Source organism: Nilaparvata lugens, chromosome 2 (assembly GCF_014356525.2).
Source record: "Nilaparvata lugens isolate BPH chromosome 2, ASM1435652v1, whole genome shotgun sequence".
Lineage (NCBI taxonomy): Eukaryota > Metazoa > Arthropoda > Insecta > Hemiptera > Delphacidae > Nilaparvata > Nilaparvata lugens.
In genome coordinates this window covers 599,803-622,585 of record NC_052505.1, presented here as the reverse complement: position 1 = coordinate 622,585, position 22,783 = coordinate 599,803, and the positions used below count along the sequence as shown (strand labels likewise).

Sequence of the window (22,783 nt, the reverse complement as noted above, 5' to 3'; positions counted from 1 at the left end):
CTGCAGCGTTGAGGATCTTGAGACGCTCCACAGTCAGATCCTCGCGAATGATGACGCTGGAACCCTTCAGCTTCCTCTTAGTGTCGAAGATCATCTTCCTGGTCTGGTAGCTGCCGAGTCGAACTATGATGGGTTTCGCTTGCCCTTGTTGAGGTGGTTGACGCCTTCCAACGTGATGAGAGTGGTTGACATCCGCCAGAGTCACGGGCACGTTCAGCTTCTTGTTGAAGACATCAAGCGCCAGCAGGTCCGTGTCTTCTTTGTCGCTCTCCTGGATCCCAAAAATATGTATTGAATGTCGGCGCCCGTATTGCTCGAGGTTGTCGACCTTCAGGTGACAAGACACCTCTAGCTCATGAATTCTATCGTGCAGCTGTTTGTTCTCCTCCTTCAATGCCTGTAGTTCCCCAAAAATAGACTTCACAGCCATTGAAACGGCATGATGCACAGATTCCTTGATTTGCTGTCGAATAATTCGGAGGGTCTCTTCAGACAGTGATCCAGAAATAGCTGGCCCTGGCTTCGGAGCATTGACCTCATTCTTCGGCGTGCCTCTGTTCGGTCGAACCATAGTGTACCGTTAGGTGGATTTACACTTTTACAGGCGAGAAGGTAGACTGAAGAATTAGAAATGTTTCTTCAAGATAAATAAAAAGAGTGTGAGTTAATCAAAAATATAATTTCACTATTGAATTTAGCTCGAGAAACTGAATAACTAGATGTATAATTTGTAGTGAATTGAACTGTATAACCCTACGAAATATCTGTTAGAAGACGGAGCCGAACTAACACACATTTACTCACTCAACATAACCAAGAGAGAGAGAGAGAGAGCTGATGGTGGGTGTGATCCAAGATGAGTGTATAGATTAATATTAATAACAATCATCAATAAACAAATACTAACAATTGTGGATAATTGATAATAATAGTAATAAATATAATAATTAATAATAATAATAATACTGCATTGAATTGAAACAAAAACACTACTTCTATGGTATAAAAGAGCTTTCCAGTAGACAACTGAAATAATTATTAGTAACCAGACAGTTCAATGATCTAAAGATAGCTTTCAACCATGGTGATCAGTTCCATGAATTTGCTAAATTCATTCTAGGTATTTGTCAACGAGTATAGTCCTAAACAAATAGTCATTACGGTATTCAGAATGATGCTTGCAACTACTCAGCATTCCAGGCGCTGATACTATCAACTTTCACAAACGATTGTCAAATAAAAAAAACAATCATTTCAGAATATAATTGGATGACCAGCATGAAATTATATTTGTTTTCTTTATTTTGTCAAAATAAGTCCAAAACAAATAACTTACCAGTCCTTTCTTTCACTGATGAATCGGTTATACCGATTAAATAATATTGTGATAGATAAAAGTATTTTCTATACTTATGGGAATTAATTAATGTTTCCAAATTACATATTGATGTAAAGCTAGTTTCTTTCTGAATTGAATCGCATATTCATATTTTTTATCAATAAAGCGGTTTTCATGTGAGGAATTGATATTTGACGCGGTGTTTTGTATGTAATTCATATGGAAAGCTGGCATTTGCTGGCCGAGAGGTCGGAGTTTGACATAGGCTCATGCCATCTCATGCGCATATGTAAAAGCGATAGAGGCTACCTCCTATACACTATCCTTGGGGGTGTGATTGGGGATCCTACTCAAATTGAAAATACTACTTCATTATGACTTAGAAAATATGGTCCACCATCTTGGATCCGCCATATTGAATGCAACTCAATTTTTTTTAAATAAGAAGGTGGTCATGCAATACATGATTTTGAATCTATGAAATCTATGTTTTTCCATTTACATGAGGTAAGAAGCTAGAACTATAAAATCTATTTTTTCATGACTACTTCAAGATAGAGACTTGCAAATGGTCTCTATCTCTTCGTTACAACAAGAAGAATAAGAATATTGATGATGGAAATATCGAATATATTCGACATCATTGAAAAATACAAGATGGCGGTCATTATTGACAAAAATTTTTATATCGCTTGTTATTCAGTTATTGTGAGAGATATCGGATTGATCTTACCACCAAAGTGTTTAGAATTAACCAAACAATGATGTTCAAGAGAATCATCTCATTTCGACCACTCTCTCCATTATTTATTCAACTTCAAAAACTTGAAACATACATTTTCGGGGACAATATTCCACTTTCCTCCCTGTGTATGTATTCGCAGTAGACAAACACTAGTATTATTGACACAGTGTTGTGGAATATTTCCAAAGCTTTAAAAGTGACATATGGTTGGAGGCTTTAAGTCCATATTTTACGGCTGGAGCGTCATCGGAAAAAGAGTAAAAAGTACTGTTTGTATGATCTGGAAAGAAAAGAGCAGTGGACTTTGGTAATAAATTAATGAAACAATTGAAAGTGTTATTTCTGAATCTAACCCAATCATACATAAAGTCTTAAATGATAGTTGTACATTCAAAATTTATCAGCAATTGAATGCAAAACGATCATTAAAGTTACTGGTAGCTAGATAGCTTAGGGAAAATTAATTATTATATGAGTACTAGGAAAGGTCAATTCCAAATGATAACAATAGGTATATAATCATACACAAATATATTTTGATAAATCAAAGATTGGTGCAAGAAAAAACTTGAGCATACAAAAGTTCTAGAAGTGCAAGTAAACATATACTGAGTCAAGAATTGTTGACAATAATAATGATTTAATTGATGAAATTCAAAAAAATTGATATCTACACTTTAAAATGTGATGTTTTTCAAATGTGAGCAATCACCAATCAATGTGATGCTAAAGTTTCCTAATACCTCTGAGTTGTAGTTAAAAGTAAGCAAAATTTCGAATAGAATAGATGAGAACTATATAGTATTAAAAAATATTAAAAGAGGGTTGAGTGTGAAAACCTTCTAATAAAATTTGATATAAGTGATGTCACTGGAATGCAATTTTAATGAGAAATACAATACTGATAATACAATCTCAAAAGTGACTTATAATGCAGTTTATGACTTATAGTGCAGTCATTGAAAATATAATTGAATCTAATTGTAAAACTTGAATTAACCTTCAAAATCGAATAAGATGTTATATTTGAATACTGAGATACTAAAGATAATATGTAATGTTACAAAGATTCTTGTGAGTCCAGATTGGAGAATAGACTTAAGAACAAATTTATTGAGGCTGTTATAATTGAATTGATTAACTAGAGTTTGTAAAAAAGGCTTGGAATTGCCAAACGTTAACATTCATGATAAAAATTCTTACAAATCCAAACAAGGGAATGGAACTAAGAATCACAATAATTGAAGCTGGAAATTGAAAAAAGCTTCTTACAAATCCAAACAAGGGAATGGAACTAAGAACCAAAATAATATTGAAGCTGATAATTGTAAAAAAGATTCTTACAAATCCAAACAAGGGAATGGAACTAAGAACCAAAATAATTGAAGCTGATAATTGTAATAGAGATTCACAAAAATTTGGTGTACAAGATACATGATAATTCAGGTTTGAACCAGTGAATTTATTTATTTATTCATTTATTTATTTATTTTCATCCACTGACCACCTGATAAAGGGGTATAAGGATATGTCAATTTTTCATTAGTCAAACATAAAATGTTATCATCTACCTACGTAAACCTCCATTTTGAGGTTTATAATAATTTCTATACTCCTCCACTGAGTAAGCGCAAATGGACAGCAACTCTTTTTTTAATAAAAATCTGAAAACCTTTCCAGAAGTATCTTTCATGTGAGAGGGCAATATGTTGTACATCCGGATACCTGAACTTCTTACACCTCTCTCATACATAGCACTTTGATGAGCATCTTCTCTTAAATTATTTCTGAATCTGGTTGGATATTGATGAAATGTTTCGCCTGTATTTAATTCGTTTATGTGTTTCTTTATAAAGCAGACTGTTTCTAGGATATATTGACTTGGGAGTGGTAGAATTCCAAGTGCTTTAAAGTAGGGCCGACAACTTGTTCTAATTGATTCTCCCATCATCACCCTCAATGCCCACTTCTGCAATCTGAACACTTCCACTACACTACTAGAATTTCCCCAAAAAATTATTCCATAGTTTAAATGGGAGTGGAACAAAGCGAAATATACACTCTTCAGAGCCATTGAATCAAGAGAAGTTTTCAGGTTTCTCAGAACAAAAATTGCTGAGTTAAGTTTTGTTTTCAGGCTATCCAGATGGGGTCTCCAAGAAAGATCAGAGTCAATCACCACCCCAAGTACTCTTATACTATTTACAGATTCTATTTTATGACCATCAATTTTCAAGCTGCCTTCTTTAGTAGTTCGGAAAGGTATTTCTTTAGTTTTATCCTTATTCAAAATCAACATATTGGCTGATAGCCATTTTTGTAATTTAACAAGGGCTGTTTTGCTCTCTAGTTCAGCATTTGGCTGGCTATTGCTTTTCAGTAAGATGCTTACATCGTCCGCATACAAAACACTCCTAGCTGGATCAAGGTAGGAAGGCAAGTCATTTATATAGAGAACAAAAAGCAGGGGGCCGAGTACTGATCCCTGGGGGACCCCACTTCGTTCTCATCCAATCAGAATGATACTCATACAAGTGGGAGTCAATAACAACCTGCTGATACCTTTTGTCAAAATATGAAAAGAACCATCTAAGGACAGCGCCATTAAATCCATACAGTTGCAGCTTGTTCATCATGATCTCAACATTTACCAGGTCGAAAGCTTTTGAGAGATCTGCTATCAACCCATACACTTTCATTTTTTTATCCACAGATGACAATATTTCATCTACAACCGAGAAAAGTGCATCGTTTATTGAGAAACCTGGCCGGAAACCAAATTGATTAGATGACAACAAACCTATTTGACTCAGATACTCTCTCATTCTTTCAAGCACTACATATTCAAAGATTTTTAGGAAAACAGGAGTGTTAACGATAGGCCTATGGTTTTCTGGAAGCTCCTTTCTGCCTTTTTTATAAGTAGGAATTATTTTTGAAAATTTCAATTTTGATGGTACATGACCCTGAGTCATAGAGCTATTAAAAATAAATGTTGACGGCTTTAATATATTTTCTGCTGATTTTTTTACCAGGTAGTTTGATATATTGAAACAATCGCAGGATTTTTTATTTTTTAAGGATTTAATTATTTCTTTAAATTCTTCACAACTTAAAGGCTTAAAGATTGAGAACCTCTGTTTACTTTTAAGATTCATATTGAATACTGAACGATAATCCCATATATCATTTTTTTCTAGGAGTGAATTTTGTATTTTTAATGGTGCATTAATAAAATAATTGTTCAATATATCAGCAGCCTCTTTTCCTCTTTTGATATTCCCTATTTCATTAGCAATGCACATATCTGAGGTTAATTCCTGGTTTTTCGCTGATTCAAGCCTAACCAACTTCCAGATAGAATTGGAAAGTGAAGATTTTCTGTTTTTGTTAATGCAAGATCACTCACCTCATCACCCGTTGAAAATTTAATATTCTTTGCAATTAGATCAAATTCATTGAATGAAATTGTCATCAAGAGACGAGATAGTTTCTTGAACTTTGAAAAGCTATAACAATCAACCATATTTTTCAGTTGAGTGTATGTACAGGTGAAACGTGATAAGAAACTACTTGTATCTGCACACTTATAGCATTGAGCTTCAACGCATGTGAGATCTTTTCAGCTCAACTAACAAAGCAATACTGAAGATTAAACTTAGACATTGTAGGTACAATGAAAACAATCGAGTATACACTAGAAATTTATTTACACAATTCACTACAATTGTTCATCACTTCCTCTTCAATTTTTATTAGTTTACTAACAGACAGTTTATGGGTCTGTAATAGCATAGATAATCATTTATATCGTTCAAATTCACTGTGTTTAAGAAAATGTCTTTTAGTTGTTTCACCAAATGATGATTTTCATGAGTTGAATGTTTAATTGCAATTTCACAGGCATCATACCAATCAATACACTGTTCTAACCTCATTTCCAATTCACTATCAGCTTGCATCCACTTGCGCGGGTCCATGATGAGCAAATGAAGAAACTATACATATGTCGGTACTAATATAGAGAAATTAAACGGTTCCTGTGCCTTCCCTCCAATGCAACATACACGAGCAGTATGATATTTCAATGCTTGCTTACAATAAACACATTGAATTTCTTGTCCGTTATAGAAAAAGCCATATCTTGCAAAGTTTTTCTTTTCTGTATTTGAATAGAATTGACATTTTTTCATGCTAAGCATTCTATTGTTTTCACACATGAAATTTGGAGATGAGTCCATATTTTTCATTATCAAAGTATTGTAATGAACCGCTGCGAACAGCGCACATCGACCGTGCGGATTGCGATGATGAATTTCACAGGCATTATAACACCAAGAACTTGTAAAGTAGTTAAAATTTGGTTTCTCAATTTCATCCGGTAAACAACATACGTTTTTGTGTAACCTTCTAAGAAACTTAGCTTTCTCTGTACCTTTTGTGTAGATTTTATCATATCCTTCAAGATAAGATATCAATAATTCGTCTGTATAAATAAAATTACCATCTTCCCAGCGTATTTTGTGATAATTGTTCTCAGCCCATGTTACTTGCTTACGCAATTTAGCATTCAATTCCGACTTTGCAAATGGCGACTTGAAATGTAACACAACAAAGCTATTTAGCTGATCTACGATTCCGATTTCTTTCACGATAATTTGATTAGAAGTTCCCTTGAACCAATGCATGTCGACTGTTGCAAATTTTTTACAGGAGGATTCCTCCTCTTGTGCTGTTTTGTCCTCCTCCTTTGTCCTCCTTTCTCCTCCTCCTTCTCCTCCTCCTCCTCCTCCTCCATTCTCCTCCTGTGGTTTAGGTGTACTACATCTTGAGTGATAGTAGAAGAAGTCTTGTTCGGTGTCAAGATCACACTGAGTGTCAAGATCACACTGTGTGTCAATAGATTGTGTTTTCTTCTCAGAATTAGAAGACATTATAGGTGTACTACATCTTGAGTCATAGTAGATGCTGTCTTCTTTATCAAGATCGCACTGTATCCCGATAGAGCGTGTTTTCTTCTCAGAATTAGAAGACATTCTAGATGTTAACCGATCAAAGCTAAAACCTCAAATGAGTAAAATTTGAAAAATGCAATACTTATATAGCTTGTGCTCTATCGAGAAATTACTGAACTTCCTTCACCATGGAAGTAAGGGGAGTGTACTCCATGATACGATCACTGATTAAAATGCAATAAGCGGAAGTATTTGGAGGTACAGCTTCCTTAAATTCCATATCTATTCTAATATCTGTGGAGGATTTCAAATGAGAAGATTGATGTGAACAGTCAATTACAATCAGGGGTGTTTTAGTACAAAATGTGTCAAAATCAATCTCTGTTCCAAGCTCAGTATTGATACTATGGTTATAGTACGCCGAGGGAAAATCCAAAAACATACGGTACATCAATTCTTGTTTACCAAGGAGGTTTTCATAAGGAAAATAGTCAGAGTTCAAGTAGACCTTTGCATTTTGAAGATTACAACTATCAAATTCCGAGATTGATTTATTAATTTTATTCTTACGATCTGTTTGAAACGCTAAAACAACATACTTTGGTGTGTCGAGATGGGATGCGGTTTTTACTGCCCAAGAATGAACAGTGCTATTTTGTAAATTTGGTAATTCTGAAATCTCCCAATGACGAAAGCTCAGCTTCAGCGGTGTATCAGCATCGAGCAATCTCAAAAATTTCAACCTCACATGATCTTCTAAAGTAATATAGGGAATTCTCCATTGAAGCTTCGTTATTTTTATATTAACGTTTGTTGCTTCTGTAGACTCGATGCAATTGAGATCTGTTGGCGATCTTAATAATACAAGTTCTTGTTTCAAGTTTAAAATTATTCTTTGAAAGTCTTCAAAAAATGGTAAAACTAATTTAAGAGGTACACAGAATGTAAACTTATTATCTTTCAGTGTATATCCTGCTCTGTCAAACCCGGCCAAGTGATATGTGTTCTTATCAAACATATTTTTCACTAGTATAGCTTTAATTGTTGATGTTAATCCAATTAGTCTTGATTTAGAAATTTGTTGTCCAGCCAATTCATATCGAATTTCATCAAAGAGATTTCCAATGAGGTTACTGGATAATATATACTTAGCTTCTATCGGAGCATCCCCAGCCTTCGCAGCTGGTTTTGTACACTTCACCTCCCCCTCAATAAATATAAATGATTTGCATGGAAGGCTGTACTGATCCATAGAAGCCACATGGATGCGAGCTTCATCTGAGGGTTTAATTTCTTGTCCCGAATATACTGTATGAGTATGGAACTGAAATTTAGTAATATCATTATAGAACTCGAGTTGAGATTCAACATCGAGAATTTCACTAATTGCTGCGCCGTACATGACGCCAATCTACTATAAATCCCAACTTTTCCAATATTCTCGCGCTTTTCGCTGATATAGCACGTAGCTTTTTAGGTGTTGACTCTATCACGTTCGAGTCTCTAATGAGCTTCTGTGAGCAAATGCTAGTGCGAGGTTTGAAAACGAGGAATCCCATTTCAAGTTCTTTGTTTTTCACGAATGTGAAGTCTAATTGTAATTATATCTCCTCGGAAATCAATAAACGATCCTTCTTGATCGGTTACCTTTACATTAATGCTTTGAATTCTATGTGTGTTTAAAGGCATATAGATTATCGGATTAGGCGTTTCATTTATCAAATACCCGCTAGGTACTCTAGGTGAGAACTCGTATATAATATGTTTCTGTTTGCCATCGGAGTAACTCCCACAGGCTATATTGCACTCAACTACAATAGAGTTAATATTTGTTATGCTAACTAAATGCTGAGAATAATACCATTTATTCGGTTGTAATATAACATTATCAAAACCAAGCATTTTTCCTATTGAAGTAGATGATGTAAAGTCAATAGGCTTATCAGAACGAATTTCGAGCTTCATAGTATTCGTGTTAGCTCTTATATTAAGTTTCTTTTCGTCACTATTCAATTTACTCTTTAAAGCTAATATAATGTCATCAACTTCATATGCACCCGTATCAAGATCAATTAATTTATCACCATATTTGAAGGTAGAATTTTTACCTTTTATAACATTTGCAATGCTATTGTAAGTACAGAAATTAATCAATCCAATTTCCCATTCTTTATTTTTATCCAAATCGAGAATTTCTTGTAAATGTTCATAGAGATCACTTGATCTAGATCGTAATGTAATAACAACCATCTTATATGTTTTCGGTACAAATACTGGATTACAACTGGTTCGCAAAAAACAAGAGCATAAGGTGTCCACATATATTTGTATGTAATGGTTGCATGTGCTCAACATTGTAAAAAATATTTACACCTGTTTCTTTTTTCCAATATTTATTCAATTCATAAGGTGGTTGTAAATTACCAATTGGATCAAAATAGTAAACATTTGATCCTCGTTTCTTATAACCAACCCAGTGTGTACCATGTCCGGATTGAGTGTCTAAATTAACAATACAATTCTCATTTTTTAGAATTTTATTAGGTAATGTATCTATCATGTATACACCTCGTAGGGGAATTTGTAATAATTTACACCATTTTATTAGATCGTGATTGGACAATTCACCATCGATATTCATTTTTTCACCTTCTTTGTCTTTCTACGTTTTTTAACTCTTTTTTTCTTTGGGAATAAACTTACACCATATGGTGAGGAGGAGGATGTGGGGTTGGGCCCAATCAAAATACGACCACCACTCGAGATTGGAGGGTACGGTTTCAAATAGTAACCTCTACCTGCAATATGCTGTTTCAACTGAGCAATAGCTTTTTTCCTTATCGAGCTGCTATGAGTTTTCCCAACACTTGTGCTCTTCTTCTTCTTCTTCTTTCTCAATCCACCGCCAAACGCTGCTTTAGCTTTCATCACGTTTGTTACAAGATAACTAAGTGCTCTTTCACTTAGAGATGATTTTGGATTCTTGAATATTTCCCATGCTGTGTTTGCAAGAGCTCTGTCTGCAATCGCTCGCGACTTATTATCACTATTTTGAGTGTATGCTATATCATGTACCTTACAGGCTCTATCTAATGAATTTATACCTTGATCCCCCCTCTTTAACCTTTCATTAACCTTGGTGCCAGGGCCACACCACTGGTACCCGGGGAAATGGGATTCAGGTGATGCGTTTATTAATTTATTTATAATAGTTGATGTAATGTCCCCCGCAGTACCCGCTATACCTTTGACAATTTTGCTAGCCGAACTCAAGATTCCTTTACCTCGTTTCCTAGAAGATAACTTTCTTCTACATACCATTTTTCATTACCTTTCAACTCAATAGTTGAACATCGACTGAGGTTAATTAATCAAACACTTAACCTCAATCGAGAGACAAAGAAATTGTCTCACTATGTGCTTTATATATTACTACAAAGTTGGTATGTTTTAATCAATAGGGAATACAATTTTCTATCATCATGATGTGTCTTATTAACACACTTGTTAAGTATGTTGTAAGTTTTGTAGAAATTGCAAAGAATTGAACGTTCATCAATCATAAATCTATACCAATGTCTTAGACTAACATCGAGAGAAGCATCTGATGAATTGACACATGATTTGATATAAGATAATGTATGATTTCTTACTAGCAGTGATTCCTGCATCAATTGAGGTGTTTCCAAATCCCTAATCTTATTTCGTACATTTTGTATAGATTCCAATATTCTCTTACTATCATTTTGCATTGAATCATATTTTTTCAAAGCAATATGGAAAAGTAATAGCATATTCACACAACATATTATAAAGAGAAGAACAAATAAAACTCTCCATACGATTATCTTCATTGCACAACTTCTCCATTCAAGTGTTGTAAGCATACTGATAAAAATAGATTGCTATATCTATAGTGAGTGTATAGCGCAAACAGATGGAGGAGAATCTCGCAACAAGGTCAAGACTGGCATGCGCATGCGCGCGCAGCAGCAACTATAAAATAGCTTCTCTTGTGAGCGAACACTCATTGACTGTACAAGAGCATTACTATTCTACATTCATTGAGTGTTCAGTTACAAGAGAATCTATTCTTGCGTGTACTATTCTACATCTTCTTTGACAGGTGAGAATTAAGAACAATTTTTTTAAAAACAATATTACAATTTATTATCAAACACTACAATATTTACATTATATACTACTTGTGAAGCATATAACCGCTACATGCTATGAGAATAAGATTGTTACATTTTAACAATCTTAATGTCGCTCCATGTAGCGGTTATATGCTTCACTACTATTCCTAAATTTTTACACTTAGAATTAAATTTAACAACTTTACAAGGTGAAATTATTGAAGAAAATCTCTGAGGCAGGTATACCTCAGAGATTTTCTTCGTAGAAGCGATATTAATTTTCAAAATAATTCGTCTACCATGATGGTTCGTTTCCTCCCGCACTGAGATGATAGTATGTGGAACATCCTCCGCCAGCTCGCGGAGAGGCATCCACGGTTTTGGTGATGGGTTATTGATGAGTGTGATGAAGTCCTCATCATCATCATCCTGCGCGGCTGCCTCCTCCAGTAGCGGAGCCATGGAGGTGTTCTCAGACATATGTTTCTGTTAAATGAAAATCTATGATTAGTAACTTTATTATAATTTGTTTCAGATTATCAACTACTTGTGATCAACAGATTATTGTCATAATCTCAACTTGATATCATCAGATTGACAAGACATTCTCTACTTGTGATCAACAGATTATTGTCATAATCTCAACTTGATATCATCAGATTGACAAGACATTCTCTACATCAGACTACTTGTGATCAACAGATTATTGTCATAATCTCAACTTGATATCATCAGATTGACAAGACATTCTCTACACAAAGTGAGTAATATCAGTTATTGAAATAATATTTCTTGCAGAATCCAATAGTGAATCAAATTAATAAGCAAACTCTTTCATTGCAACAAATAACTATCAACTGAATCAGTAATTTTCTTAACACATCACTTCAATATTATAGCAAATAATATGTAAGCATCATAATAATGAAATCAAAATATTCATCTTATTCAATTTTTTGACTGAACTACTAGTAAGGTTGATCAGTTCAAAAAGTATTCATTATACACATCTTAACTGAACTCTAATCATTTAATATCACAATATAACTATCAACTAAATCAGTAATTTTCTTAACACATCACTTCAATATTATAGCAAATAATATGTAAGCATCATAATAATGAAATCAAAATATTCATCTTATTCAATTTTTTGACTGAACTACTAGTAAGCTTGATCAGTTCAAAAAGTAATCATTATACACATCTTAACTGAACTCTAATCATTTAATATCACATTGTGCATTGTACAAAGACATCTATTGGAAATTAGTTTTTTTCTCACTTATTAGATAGTAGCATGCATTCAACCTAATCACTTCAAATAATTATATTTCTTGATTTCATAAAACAATTTATGCTCAATTCAAATGAATATATCATATTCATGTAGTCGAATATACATCTTAACTGAACTCTAAAGTTGAATTAAGTTCCTATATTCGTTATCAAGAAATTGTCTTTCAAATCAGATTCATCAATAACTCCAATGTGAGTACATGTAATGTGAACATTGGAAATTAGTTTTTCTCAGTAAGAAATTTATCAGATACTAGCAGGCTTTTGGATTTACATGTTAATAATATTTGAAATAACTAACCTGTGAGGGTACGAAGTTGGTTTCTTCCTCCTCCAGAAATTGCAGCTTTCTCTTCCCCTGCTGCCTGTTGGTGGTAATTGTTGTTAGTGGCACACGCTTCGGTGCCCATCCTAGATGAGATGGTGGTGTGTCTGGTATAATGAGCTCATCGCTGCTCATCCCTCTCTCCACGAAGACTCCACGTCTCTTCAGGGGCGACTCCTCGGGGTCGGATGCAGCAGCAACAGCAGCAGGGGGAGCAGCACTGGTAGAAGGAATCTTCTTCTTCCGTGCAGCTTGCGCTGCCCAGTAAGATGGGAATGATGGTTCTTGTTGAGGAGGTGTATCCGGAAGGATGTACTGCTCACGTGTGGACTCCATGATGATGATAGCGAGGATATGTGTGAAACGTGACTAGTGCTCGAATGAAGCTGGCAAATCCAATGACCGCCGCTTATATACTCATTCGTTCCTCTCTCTCTGTTTTAGGATGAGTGAGAGATAGTGCATTTTCCCACTTGTCACATCCTTGACATACAAATGCATACTTACACGTACAGCAAGGTGCATTCAGAGAAAAAATATCAAATTCTCACAATGCACTCGAATTCTCACTTCCACATATCTCGAATAACAATATTTCAAATGTAATCTCCTCATTAATTTTCATAATTAACATCACATGTTGACTTGCTAAATTTCTTCTCAATATTATTGTGATTTTCATTATGTTCGTTGATTTCACAGAGTTCGAGACTGCATAATCACTCCAGTCTTCGAGGAGGAAAGACGTATGAAGAACTAGTGTAAGCAGAGAGAGAGAGAGAGACAGTACAGCACATCATTCATTGCATGTAAGTATGATACAATTCTTTATTTTTCTAATCATGATTTTTCAGAACTTACTTCTTTCCTGATTACTTAGGAATCACTAATATCTCGATTACAACAGAGTGCATATTGTACAATATCCAGCTTGTTTTCCCACAGCATCTTCTTTTTCATCATTTGTCGTTTCTTTTCCATTATAGCTCATCTTTTTATATATACAAAATGGAACATGTATCACTTTTTCATAAGGATTTTCAATAATATATTTGCAATATACACATTGCAGATATGATTTCTCATGTAAAAAGTATCCATTTATTGCAAAATAGTCTGCTCTATTAATAAATACCGAGAGCTTGAATGGTTCTGGACGATGGAAAGTTAAAACTCGTTCTTCATATTGTCGTAGAATATTATTATCGAAATTCTCCTCTTCACATGAAATATTATCTTCTTTGCGCCATCCACAATTTGGACTACATCGTTCATGTTCCTTACTAGGATCGTCTGTTGGCAACCAATTTTCTAAATATACTGAACAAAACACGCATTGAACAACGTCAGGTGCTCGCACAAATTTAAAACCCTGTTTAGCCATATTTTGAGGTGACAACAGACTCGATTCTAATTTCCAACGATTATCAAATGTTAATAACCTCAATCGTTCGTGCATGAAAATCTGATCCTGTGATAGCATTTTTTGCACTGTACTTGCAGCTTGTTAAATCACAACTGATTTTTAGATTAATGTTTACTTGTTTTTATATCTAATTCTGTGCCATAGTAATATATTCTTTGTTTGTTTTCAGTAACCCGCTAGTAGCAGAGATGGAGCATAGCAGAGAACACAGGTTGGAGGCGTGAGTTCGCGAGCAATTCGCCATCGCATTTCCTTCGAAAACGTAGCACCTGACATTGAAAATGTGCTTCAAAACTCGAAAGCTCGTGTTTTCGAGATAATAAGAGAACACGCTGCACGTTTCGAAGGAAATGTTAAATGGTTTTTAGTATTAAATGTATTATTGTATAAGATGGTAGTTTTAGAATCAGAGGAATCCGAAGCTGTTTCATCCATTGTGAATCTTCATAGCTACTCGGCCATAGGCATGAATGTCTTGGAGAGTTATGACGAATTGAATGAACAATTTATGTTAGCAGTTAGGAAAATTTTAAGTTCATTCGATAACTTTGTTCGATTTGGGAGTGGGTGGGTGTTGAAGAAGATCGACTCGCTTGATGTAAATGTGATTAGATATAATCCAATGTACACAAGCAGTTATATTCAAACACCCCAGTTCATCAACAATAAGAAATGTGTTATCAATATCAAAAATCTTTCTGATAAAAAGTGTTTTCTGTGGAGTGTTCTAGCCTATTTTCACCAGAAACCGAATAAATCGAAATTAACAGTGAAATATTTGAGCAAATTTGCTCACAGGCTGAACACTCGCGGAGTTAATTTCCCAGCCACCGATCGTGACATAAAGAAATTTGAAATTCTCAATACAGACATCGCAATTCATGTTATCGCGTATGACAACAAAAAGATTTTCCCCTATCGAACAAGCATATTCCGTACGCGTAAATACCAAATTAATCTTTTAATGTTGAAAGGCGATGCAGGAAAAACTCATTTTTGTTTAATTAACACCGCGAATGGGAAAAACGGATTGTCGCGTCTTCTTTTTCACCTTTCGAAAAATGCTCATCAAGTAGCTGTTTGTAATTTCTGTTTTCACAGATTCACATCAGACAAAAGAGTAAACCGGGATGGGAAAGCAAATTTGATGAGACATCTAGAGCTTTGTTCAAAGTTCCAGTCTCAGAGAACTTCATACACAAAACGAGGTGAGACAATCAAATTTAAAAAACTTGGTTCGACTTTGAAGAAAAAGTATACAATCTACGCGGATTTGGAAACATTTGTTGTGAATATGGATGGTAATGAATCTGATGATGTACCTATTACCAGAAGTTACACCAAGAAAACGGCGCGTCATATTCCGTGCGGGTATTGTTTCATTGTAATTGATGTGAATAGAGATATCGCGTATGGCCCAGTACTCTATAGATTGAGTAATATCAATGAAAAGATCATGGAGAAATTTCTCAAGGAAATAATCGAACTGGGCGATTTATTGAGTGCAGATATAAAATGTGAAATTCCGATGGAGCATTTAAGTGATCGTCAGCAACGCGAATTTCAAAACGCTGATAAGTGCGGCCTTTGCGATGAAGTTTTTACCAAAACAGACACAAAGGTACGCCATCACGCACATGAAAATGGAAAGTTTTTGTGTGCTGCTCATGTGTTGTGTAATTTAAATACTCGAACTGACGATACGATTAGCTGTTACTTCCATAATTTTAGCGGATTTGACAGTCATTTTATTCTAAAAGCTCTCAGAAAATGTAAAAAAGAAATTTCCTGTATCACCAATACATCAGAAAGATTTTTGACATTGACAGTGGGAAAAATCAAGTTTTTAGATTCATATAAATTTATGAATGAATCTTTAGAAGTATCAGTGCGCAACTTGGTAGATAGTACAGATATGGAATCGAAGTTCAAACGTCTGTTTTCAGTATTTAATGACCCTGATCTCGAACAAAGGCAACTCTTGTTGAAAAAAGGAGTATATCCCTATTCGTACATATCTTGCCCTGAAAAATTCGCTGAGACTTCTCTCCCTCCGATAGAATGTTTTTATAATGATCTTAATGATACACCCCTCTCCCCCAAAGAATATGAGCATGCACAAAGAGTGTTCTCAACATTCAAGTTGAAATCTCTTGGTGAGTATCATGATTTCTATCTGTGCCTAGACGTCATGCTATTAGTTGAGGTTTTCGAAGAAATGAGGTCAACGCTTTTTAGGTCATATGGCCTCGATGTGACTCATTTTCTTTCGCTTGCTCATTACACTTGGAATTGTATGTTAAAGTTCACCCGGGTTGAACTCCAATTGATTAGCGATCCCGATATACATCTATTGTTTGAATCAGGAATGCGCGGTGGTGTCTCGTTTATTGGCAAGCGTTATTGTGAAGCCAATAACAAACACATCCCTGACACATACGATCCCACAAAACCAAGTAACTATTTGCTTTATATAGATTGTAATTCTTTGTATGCGCACTCTATGAATCAATTCTTACCTTATGGAAATTTCAAGTTCCTCTCAGAGGAAGAAATCCATGCTCTTGACTTTACAAATTTGGAGAGTGAATCAGAAACTGGTTATGTAATTGAATGTGATCTCAAGTACCCACAGGAGTTACATGATATGCATGCCAATTTCCATCTTGCTCCACTTCATCAAATTCCTCCTAGCGAATTGTTCTCCGAGTACCAAACCAATGAGAACGGTCAAACTCTGACTAAAAAGCTCATGAACACACTTTTTGATCGAGAGAGGTACATTGTTCATTACATGAATTTGAAACTGTACCTTCAACTCTGATTGCAATTAACAAAAGGTACATTGCGTCATTAGCTTTTCCCAATCGCCTTGGTTGAAGAACTACATTGAGTTCAATACCTGTAATACGCAAGCTGCGAAAAATAAATTTGAAGTCTCCTTCTTTAAACAGATGAGTAACTTAATTTATGGGAAGTCGTTACAGAATACTCGTCATCATTGTAATGTTCAAATTATCACAGACGCCAAGCGTCTAGATAAGTACATTTCAAATCCCCTATGTAAACGCTGGCAGATAATAAGTTCGGATGTGATTGCGGTTTTCTCGCGAAAGTTGGAACTAAAAATGAATAAGCCAATCTATTCAGGTTTCTGCATCCTGGATTTGAGTAAACTACACATGTATGATTTTTTCTATTGTAAATTGCAAAAAATCATACCATGGCAACGCATCCAGCTTTGTATGACTGATACAGATAGCTTCCTCTTATCATTGGAGACGCCCGACGTCTACCAACTGATAAGAGAAAATCTAGAATTGTTTGACACTTCAAATTACCCAGCTGAGCACGAATGCTTCTCCAATGAGAGGAATAAAGTTGTAGGGAAATTTAAGGATGAGGCAGCTTCAATTCCTTTAAAATCTTTTCTGGGATTACGGGCGAAATTATATTCATATCTTGTAAATAATGAGAAGGAGGAAACTGTAAATAAGTGTGTAGCAAAAGGTGTGAAGACACATGTGAAAAATAGAAAACTTAGTTTTGACTTGTATAAGAAATGTTTGATTGAATGATGCCAACATATAGAAAAATGTAATATGTTGAGATCCTTCAATCATAACATGCATCAAATTGAATGCGCAAAGGTTTGTTTAAGCCCATTTGATGACAAGCGCTTTATTGCAGAGAACGGAATCGATACATTACCATTCGGTCACTACAAAACAGCAAACTGATGGCACAGATCAGTGTGTGTGTAACGAGCTAGTGACCAACACATCGAATTCTGTTTCAAGCGTGTCTTCACACAAAGAAGAAGAATGAGTAATATTAGAGCAAAATTAGCAGCAGAGCTTCACTCTGCTGCACGTGTAAATTACCCCACACGCAGATATGAGTTGAAGAATGAGAACGATTTATATCAATCAGATCTGATTGAGATGGGTAGCTTATCTAAATTCAATAAAGGATATCGTTATATTTTAGTTGTTATTAATTGTTTTACTAAGTACGCTTATTGTATACCTTTAAAGAATAAGACTGCACAAAGTGTTTATAATGCACTTGAACCCATTATTTGTAAGAATAGACATATGCGTTTTTTCCAGACAGATGGAGGGAAGGAGTATTTTAATAAGCATGTGAAAGATTTGTTAGATAAGTATAATATCAAGCATTATTCTGTTTTTACTGATAAGAAAGCTAGTATCGCTGAGAGATTTAATCGTACAATAAAATCAAAAATATATCGATCTTTAACTGAACGTGGGAGTAAAAACTGGGTTAATAACTTACAAAATATTGTAGATGATTATAACAATACAGTACACAGTAGCATTGGAATGCGACCTAAAGATGTAACTAAAAAACATTGTAAACGTGTTTTAGAATCACTAAACTCTGCATTTAATAGACGATTCAAATTAAAAGTGTTGAAACCAAAATATAAGCTAGGTGATATTGTGAGAATTTCTAAAAAGAAACAGATATTTGATAAAAAATATCTAATGAATTGGTCATCCGAATATTTCCGAATTGTGAGCATACATCCCACAAGACCTATCACTTACTCATTAGAAGATCTTAGTGGTGAGATAATACAGGGTAGGTTTTATCAAGAAGAAATTAAAAAAACACTTTTGAATGAATCTGAAAGAAATGTTTATTTGATAGAAAAAATATTGAGACGAGATAAGGATAAGTTGCTTGTGAAATGGATTGGATTTCCACAACCATCATTCATAAATCGAGAGAACTTATCAGGGTAAATAATAATAATTAGAGTAAGATCACATGGTATAATTTTATCGAATCACATTTGTTGTAAATAATTAGAGTAAGATCATATATGATGTAAATAATGTACATTATCTATCCACATTTGTTGTAAATAATTAGAGTAAGATCATATGATGTAAATAATGTACATTATCTATCCACATCAATGATAATCATTGTAATATTCTTTACATTGTGTGTGTTTTTTAAATAAAAACAACTTGAATTGAATGTTCGCTCTTTCATTTCTCATTTTTGTCATAGAGAAGTGCTAGTAGCATGTGGCACAAGGTGACTAGATGTTGAATGGGTGAGTTCATCTAGTCACCTAGAAACGCTTCATTACCGAGTGAACCACACACATGAAACAGTTCTGTTTGTATATCTCACTTTCTCAACATGAACAAACTCGACATTGTAAATTTCGATAAGTTAATTGCACAAGAGGAAAAGCCTGTATGGTGTAAGAATGGTACATTGATACCGCATAAAGCTAGAATTCTCATTGTAGGCCCGTCTGCATGCGGTAAAATGAATTTATTGTTCAACTTGATTTTTTCCAAAAATGGATTGAGATTTAAACATATTTATTTAAATACTAAAAGCCAATATCAAGATAAGTACTTGTTTTTAAGAAAAGTCTTTTCAAAAATGAAAGGTATTGAATTTCATGTCAATGATATTCCCGAGAGAATTCTCCACCCGAATAAAATTCAACAATTTTCTCTTGTCATATTTGACGATTTACAACTTAGTCACACACCTCAAATAAGAGATTATTTTACTATGGGTAGACATCGTAATATTGATACAGCATATTTAATTCAAAGTTATGGTGCAACACAAAAACATTTCACCAGAGATAATGCAAATATGATTGTTATATTCAAAATTGATCAATTATCACTCAAATTAATACATAGAGACTATGTGGGTGAAGATATTTGCTTCAGAGATTTCAGTAAATTGTGTTCAAATGTGTGGAATTCTAAGAAGCATAGTTTTCTTTCTATTATGACCGAATGTACAGCTAATTGTGGAAAATATAGACAGGGTCTGGATAACTTTATTGACATTCAGTAGAGAGTGAGTAGCAGTGAAAGAATGAGGATGTCTCGTAGAAGACAAAACGCTAGTGTTGCTCTAATCGATAAGATTAAGAAATTGAGGAAAGTTATTAGAGATAAACATAGAAGCATTGTACATTTTGAAAAGCAATCTGACAATTACAGAGAAAAACTTTTTAAACCGATTATCACGCCTTTAGTTGAAATGGGGAAAACTAAATCTTCTCACCACTCTGATCAGAGTTTTATACCAAAAAAGGAGGAACAAGAAGAAGAAGACGAAAGTATGGAATTGGGAGAAAAACATGATGATGATGATGAAACAATAGAAGTTGCATCACCATCAGCAGCTGAAAAAGATCTAAGCATGAACGAATCAAGTATATTTAATTCAACTAGGCTTGAGAGTGATACAAGCAGCAAAATAAAGAAGATAAAGAATCAAGTGCTTGCACAATATTTGTATACATTTCATAGTGAAAAATTGGATAACTCGATTCCTTATGGAATTTCCTACGATTCTGACCAAAAATTATATTTTATGGGTGAGATGGTTGTTAGCTTTGATAACTACTTCTTTTATATTGATAACAAAAAATTCCGAATTACACATGGACTATTAGAACTGTTATTTGCGCAAAGACCAAATTCATATCTCTTTGATGAAAAAGATCTAAATAAATACAAGAAGATTTTATCAATAACAAAAGTTCATTTGGATAGACGAGGATATGTGAAACGTAACAGTGGTGTAAAGTCTCGCTTAATTCAAATGCTGTTTCCTGTTAAAAAAACAAGTAAGAGAGGTTCTGGGTTATTGAAATTTGCAAAAAATACTTCAAGCAATAGAATTTACCAATATTATGACAACTATGACGAATTGGTTCAGAGACTTCATTTATTAAAATCATCAAAACTTGCTGGGTACTCAGCTCATGATGTTGAGATTGCATCAATTATAGAGGAATTGCGTGAAGGTAAAATTATTGTTTAGTTGCAGAATGAGCGTGCACAGATTCGGAGGTAAAAGCGAGAGAGTCGCTGCGAAGAAAGACATTGTATGGAATGGACCAGATCTTACCAGTTTTAGTGAGAGAATAATACAGGCAATTAATCAACAGGGTGTTAGTGAATCTCTGCATTCGTATTTAGATTCACAATTATCTAATATAGTTAAGAATATTGGATTGAACAAGATCGAAAAGGAACACATCTTCAGTACATTACAACAGTTATCTGACAATATCGATAGGGGACTAAAAGAGAAATCTATCAATTTGGAGAATTCTCTTCATGATCTCAAATCAACAACAGAGATATTCAGATCGCACTTGAATACGATAAACGATAATAAAGTTGACAAGAATTATTTGGATGAGAAATTGAAAGTTATCTCAGACAAGATTAAAGATTTGCAAGTATTAGATAGAAATTATCTAAATACCAGATTGAAACAGCTTAGCACAGAACTTTTTACTAGAGTAAATGAAACTCATTCATTATCGGTTGATAAGGAATATTTGGATAAAACTGTGCAGGCATTGAATAACATTGTTATAACAAAACAAGAGTTAGAAGATCGATTATCTGCAATGACTAATACGATAAAGACAAATCTTATGGAGGGGATTGAACAATTTGTTTCAAAAAACGATTTGAATACATTGCTAACTACGTTTAGCGAAACTTATGTATTGAAAAATGATCTGAGTAGTGAAATGCAAGCATTTATTAAGAAAGATGAATCACAAGCTACACTCAAATCAATTCGTGAGGAAATAGCAACTTCAATTAAAAATACAGAGAATGATGAAGTGACGAGATTACAATGTTCAGCTGCATTCACCGATTATCTCACTTTATTTATACATCGAATAGCATACCAAATAGTACGAAAATATGCGAAAGTTAGTTTCCATATGAATTGGATTGAGGCGAAATCGCATAATTTGACAGAAGATCAAGTAGGTGATTTAATCACTGATAAGATGGGTTTAAGTATCTACGCCAATGTTCTAAAACCCTAAAGTTAGGATCATATCAATCTTTAACCGATTTTCACTATGCAAATTGCTTGGGAGAAATAGCTACATTCTATTTCAACGTTCACATGCATTTTTTCCAAGCTGAAACAAGATTATGTACGAAACGTGTTAATGCTCGAATTTGAGATGAATTAGAACAGAGATGCATTCATCCTTGTGAACTCTGCAAAAACGTGACAATACTCAAGTATTGAATTAGAGCGGAACCGCATTCGTCCTTGTAAGCTATGTGAACTAAAATTGCAAAACGTGACAATAGTCAAGTATTATTCTATTATTCTATTATTTTATTCTATTATTTATTGAATTAGACCGCAACAGCATTCGTCCTTGTAAGCTCTCTGAAGTGAAATTTTGAAACATGTTAATCATCAGCCAAGAGCAGAATTGGTGCGTAATGATAACGCCCAAGGTTGTCTCATGGTAAGCAAACGTTGCTACATAGTGTTGTGAAAACTACAACAAGAAATGACAATGTTTTTCAGTTTGATAATATGTTAAGAATGTAAGATTTGGTGAGAATGATTTATATCAATATAGATTCAGAAAAGAACTTTGAATTCACTATTATGGGAAAAGTCATAAAAAAACGTCTCAGTTACGGCGTTACCATACTACTCTTGTGATACGTGTCGGGCCATCTGTCAACTTGTTCAATTTA

General features: G+C 34.3%; 2 protein-coding genes across 5 annotated transcripts in view; one reads left to right on the top strand and one right to left on the bottom strand.

Annotated features, from left to right (window-relative positions):
• LOC111043634 overlaps nt 1-22,783 on the top strand; it is a 237,813-nt gene that overhangs the window by 107,217 nt on the left and 107,813 nt on the right. The window lies entirely within an intron of this gene.
• On the bottom strand, nt 11,229-14,433 carry LOC120349939. The gene is made up of 2 exons (XM_039421508.1): nt 12,779-14,433; nt 11,229-11,664 (listed from the first exon to the last, which is right to left on the bottom strand). The coding sequence occupies exons 1-2, from the start codon at nt 13,136-13,138 to the stop codon at nt 11,287-11,289; spliced, it is 738 nt and encodes a 245-aa protein (XP_039277442.1). The 5' UTR covers nt 13,139-14,433; the 3' UTR covers nt 11,229-11,286.

Coding starts and splice junctions, on each gene's coding strand:
- LOC120349939 (XM_039421508.1), bottom strand. CDS start 13,138: ATGGAGTCCACACGTGAGCAGTACATCCTTCCGGATACACCTCCTCAA. Junction 11,665..12,778: donor CCAACTTCGTACCCTCACAG/GTTAGTTATTTC, acceptor TTCATTTAACAG/AAACATATGTCTGAGAACAC.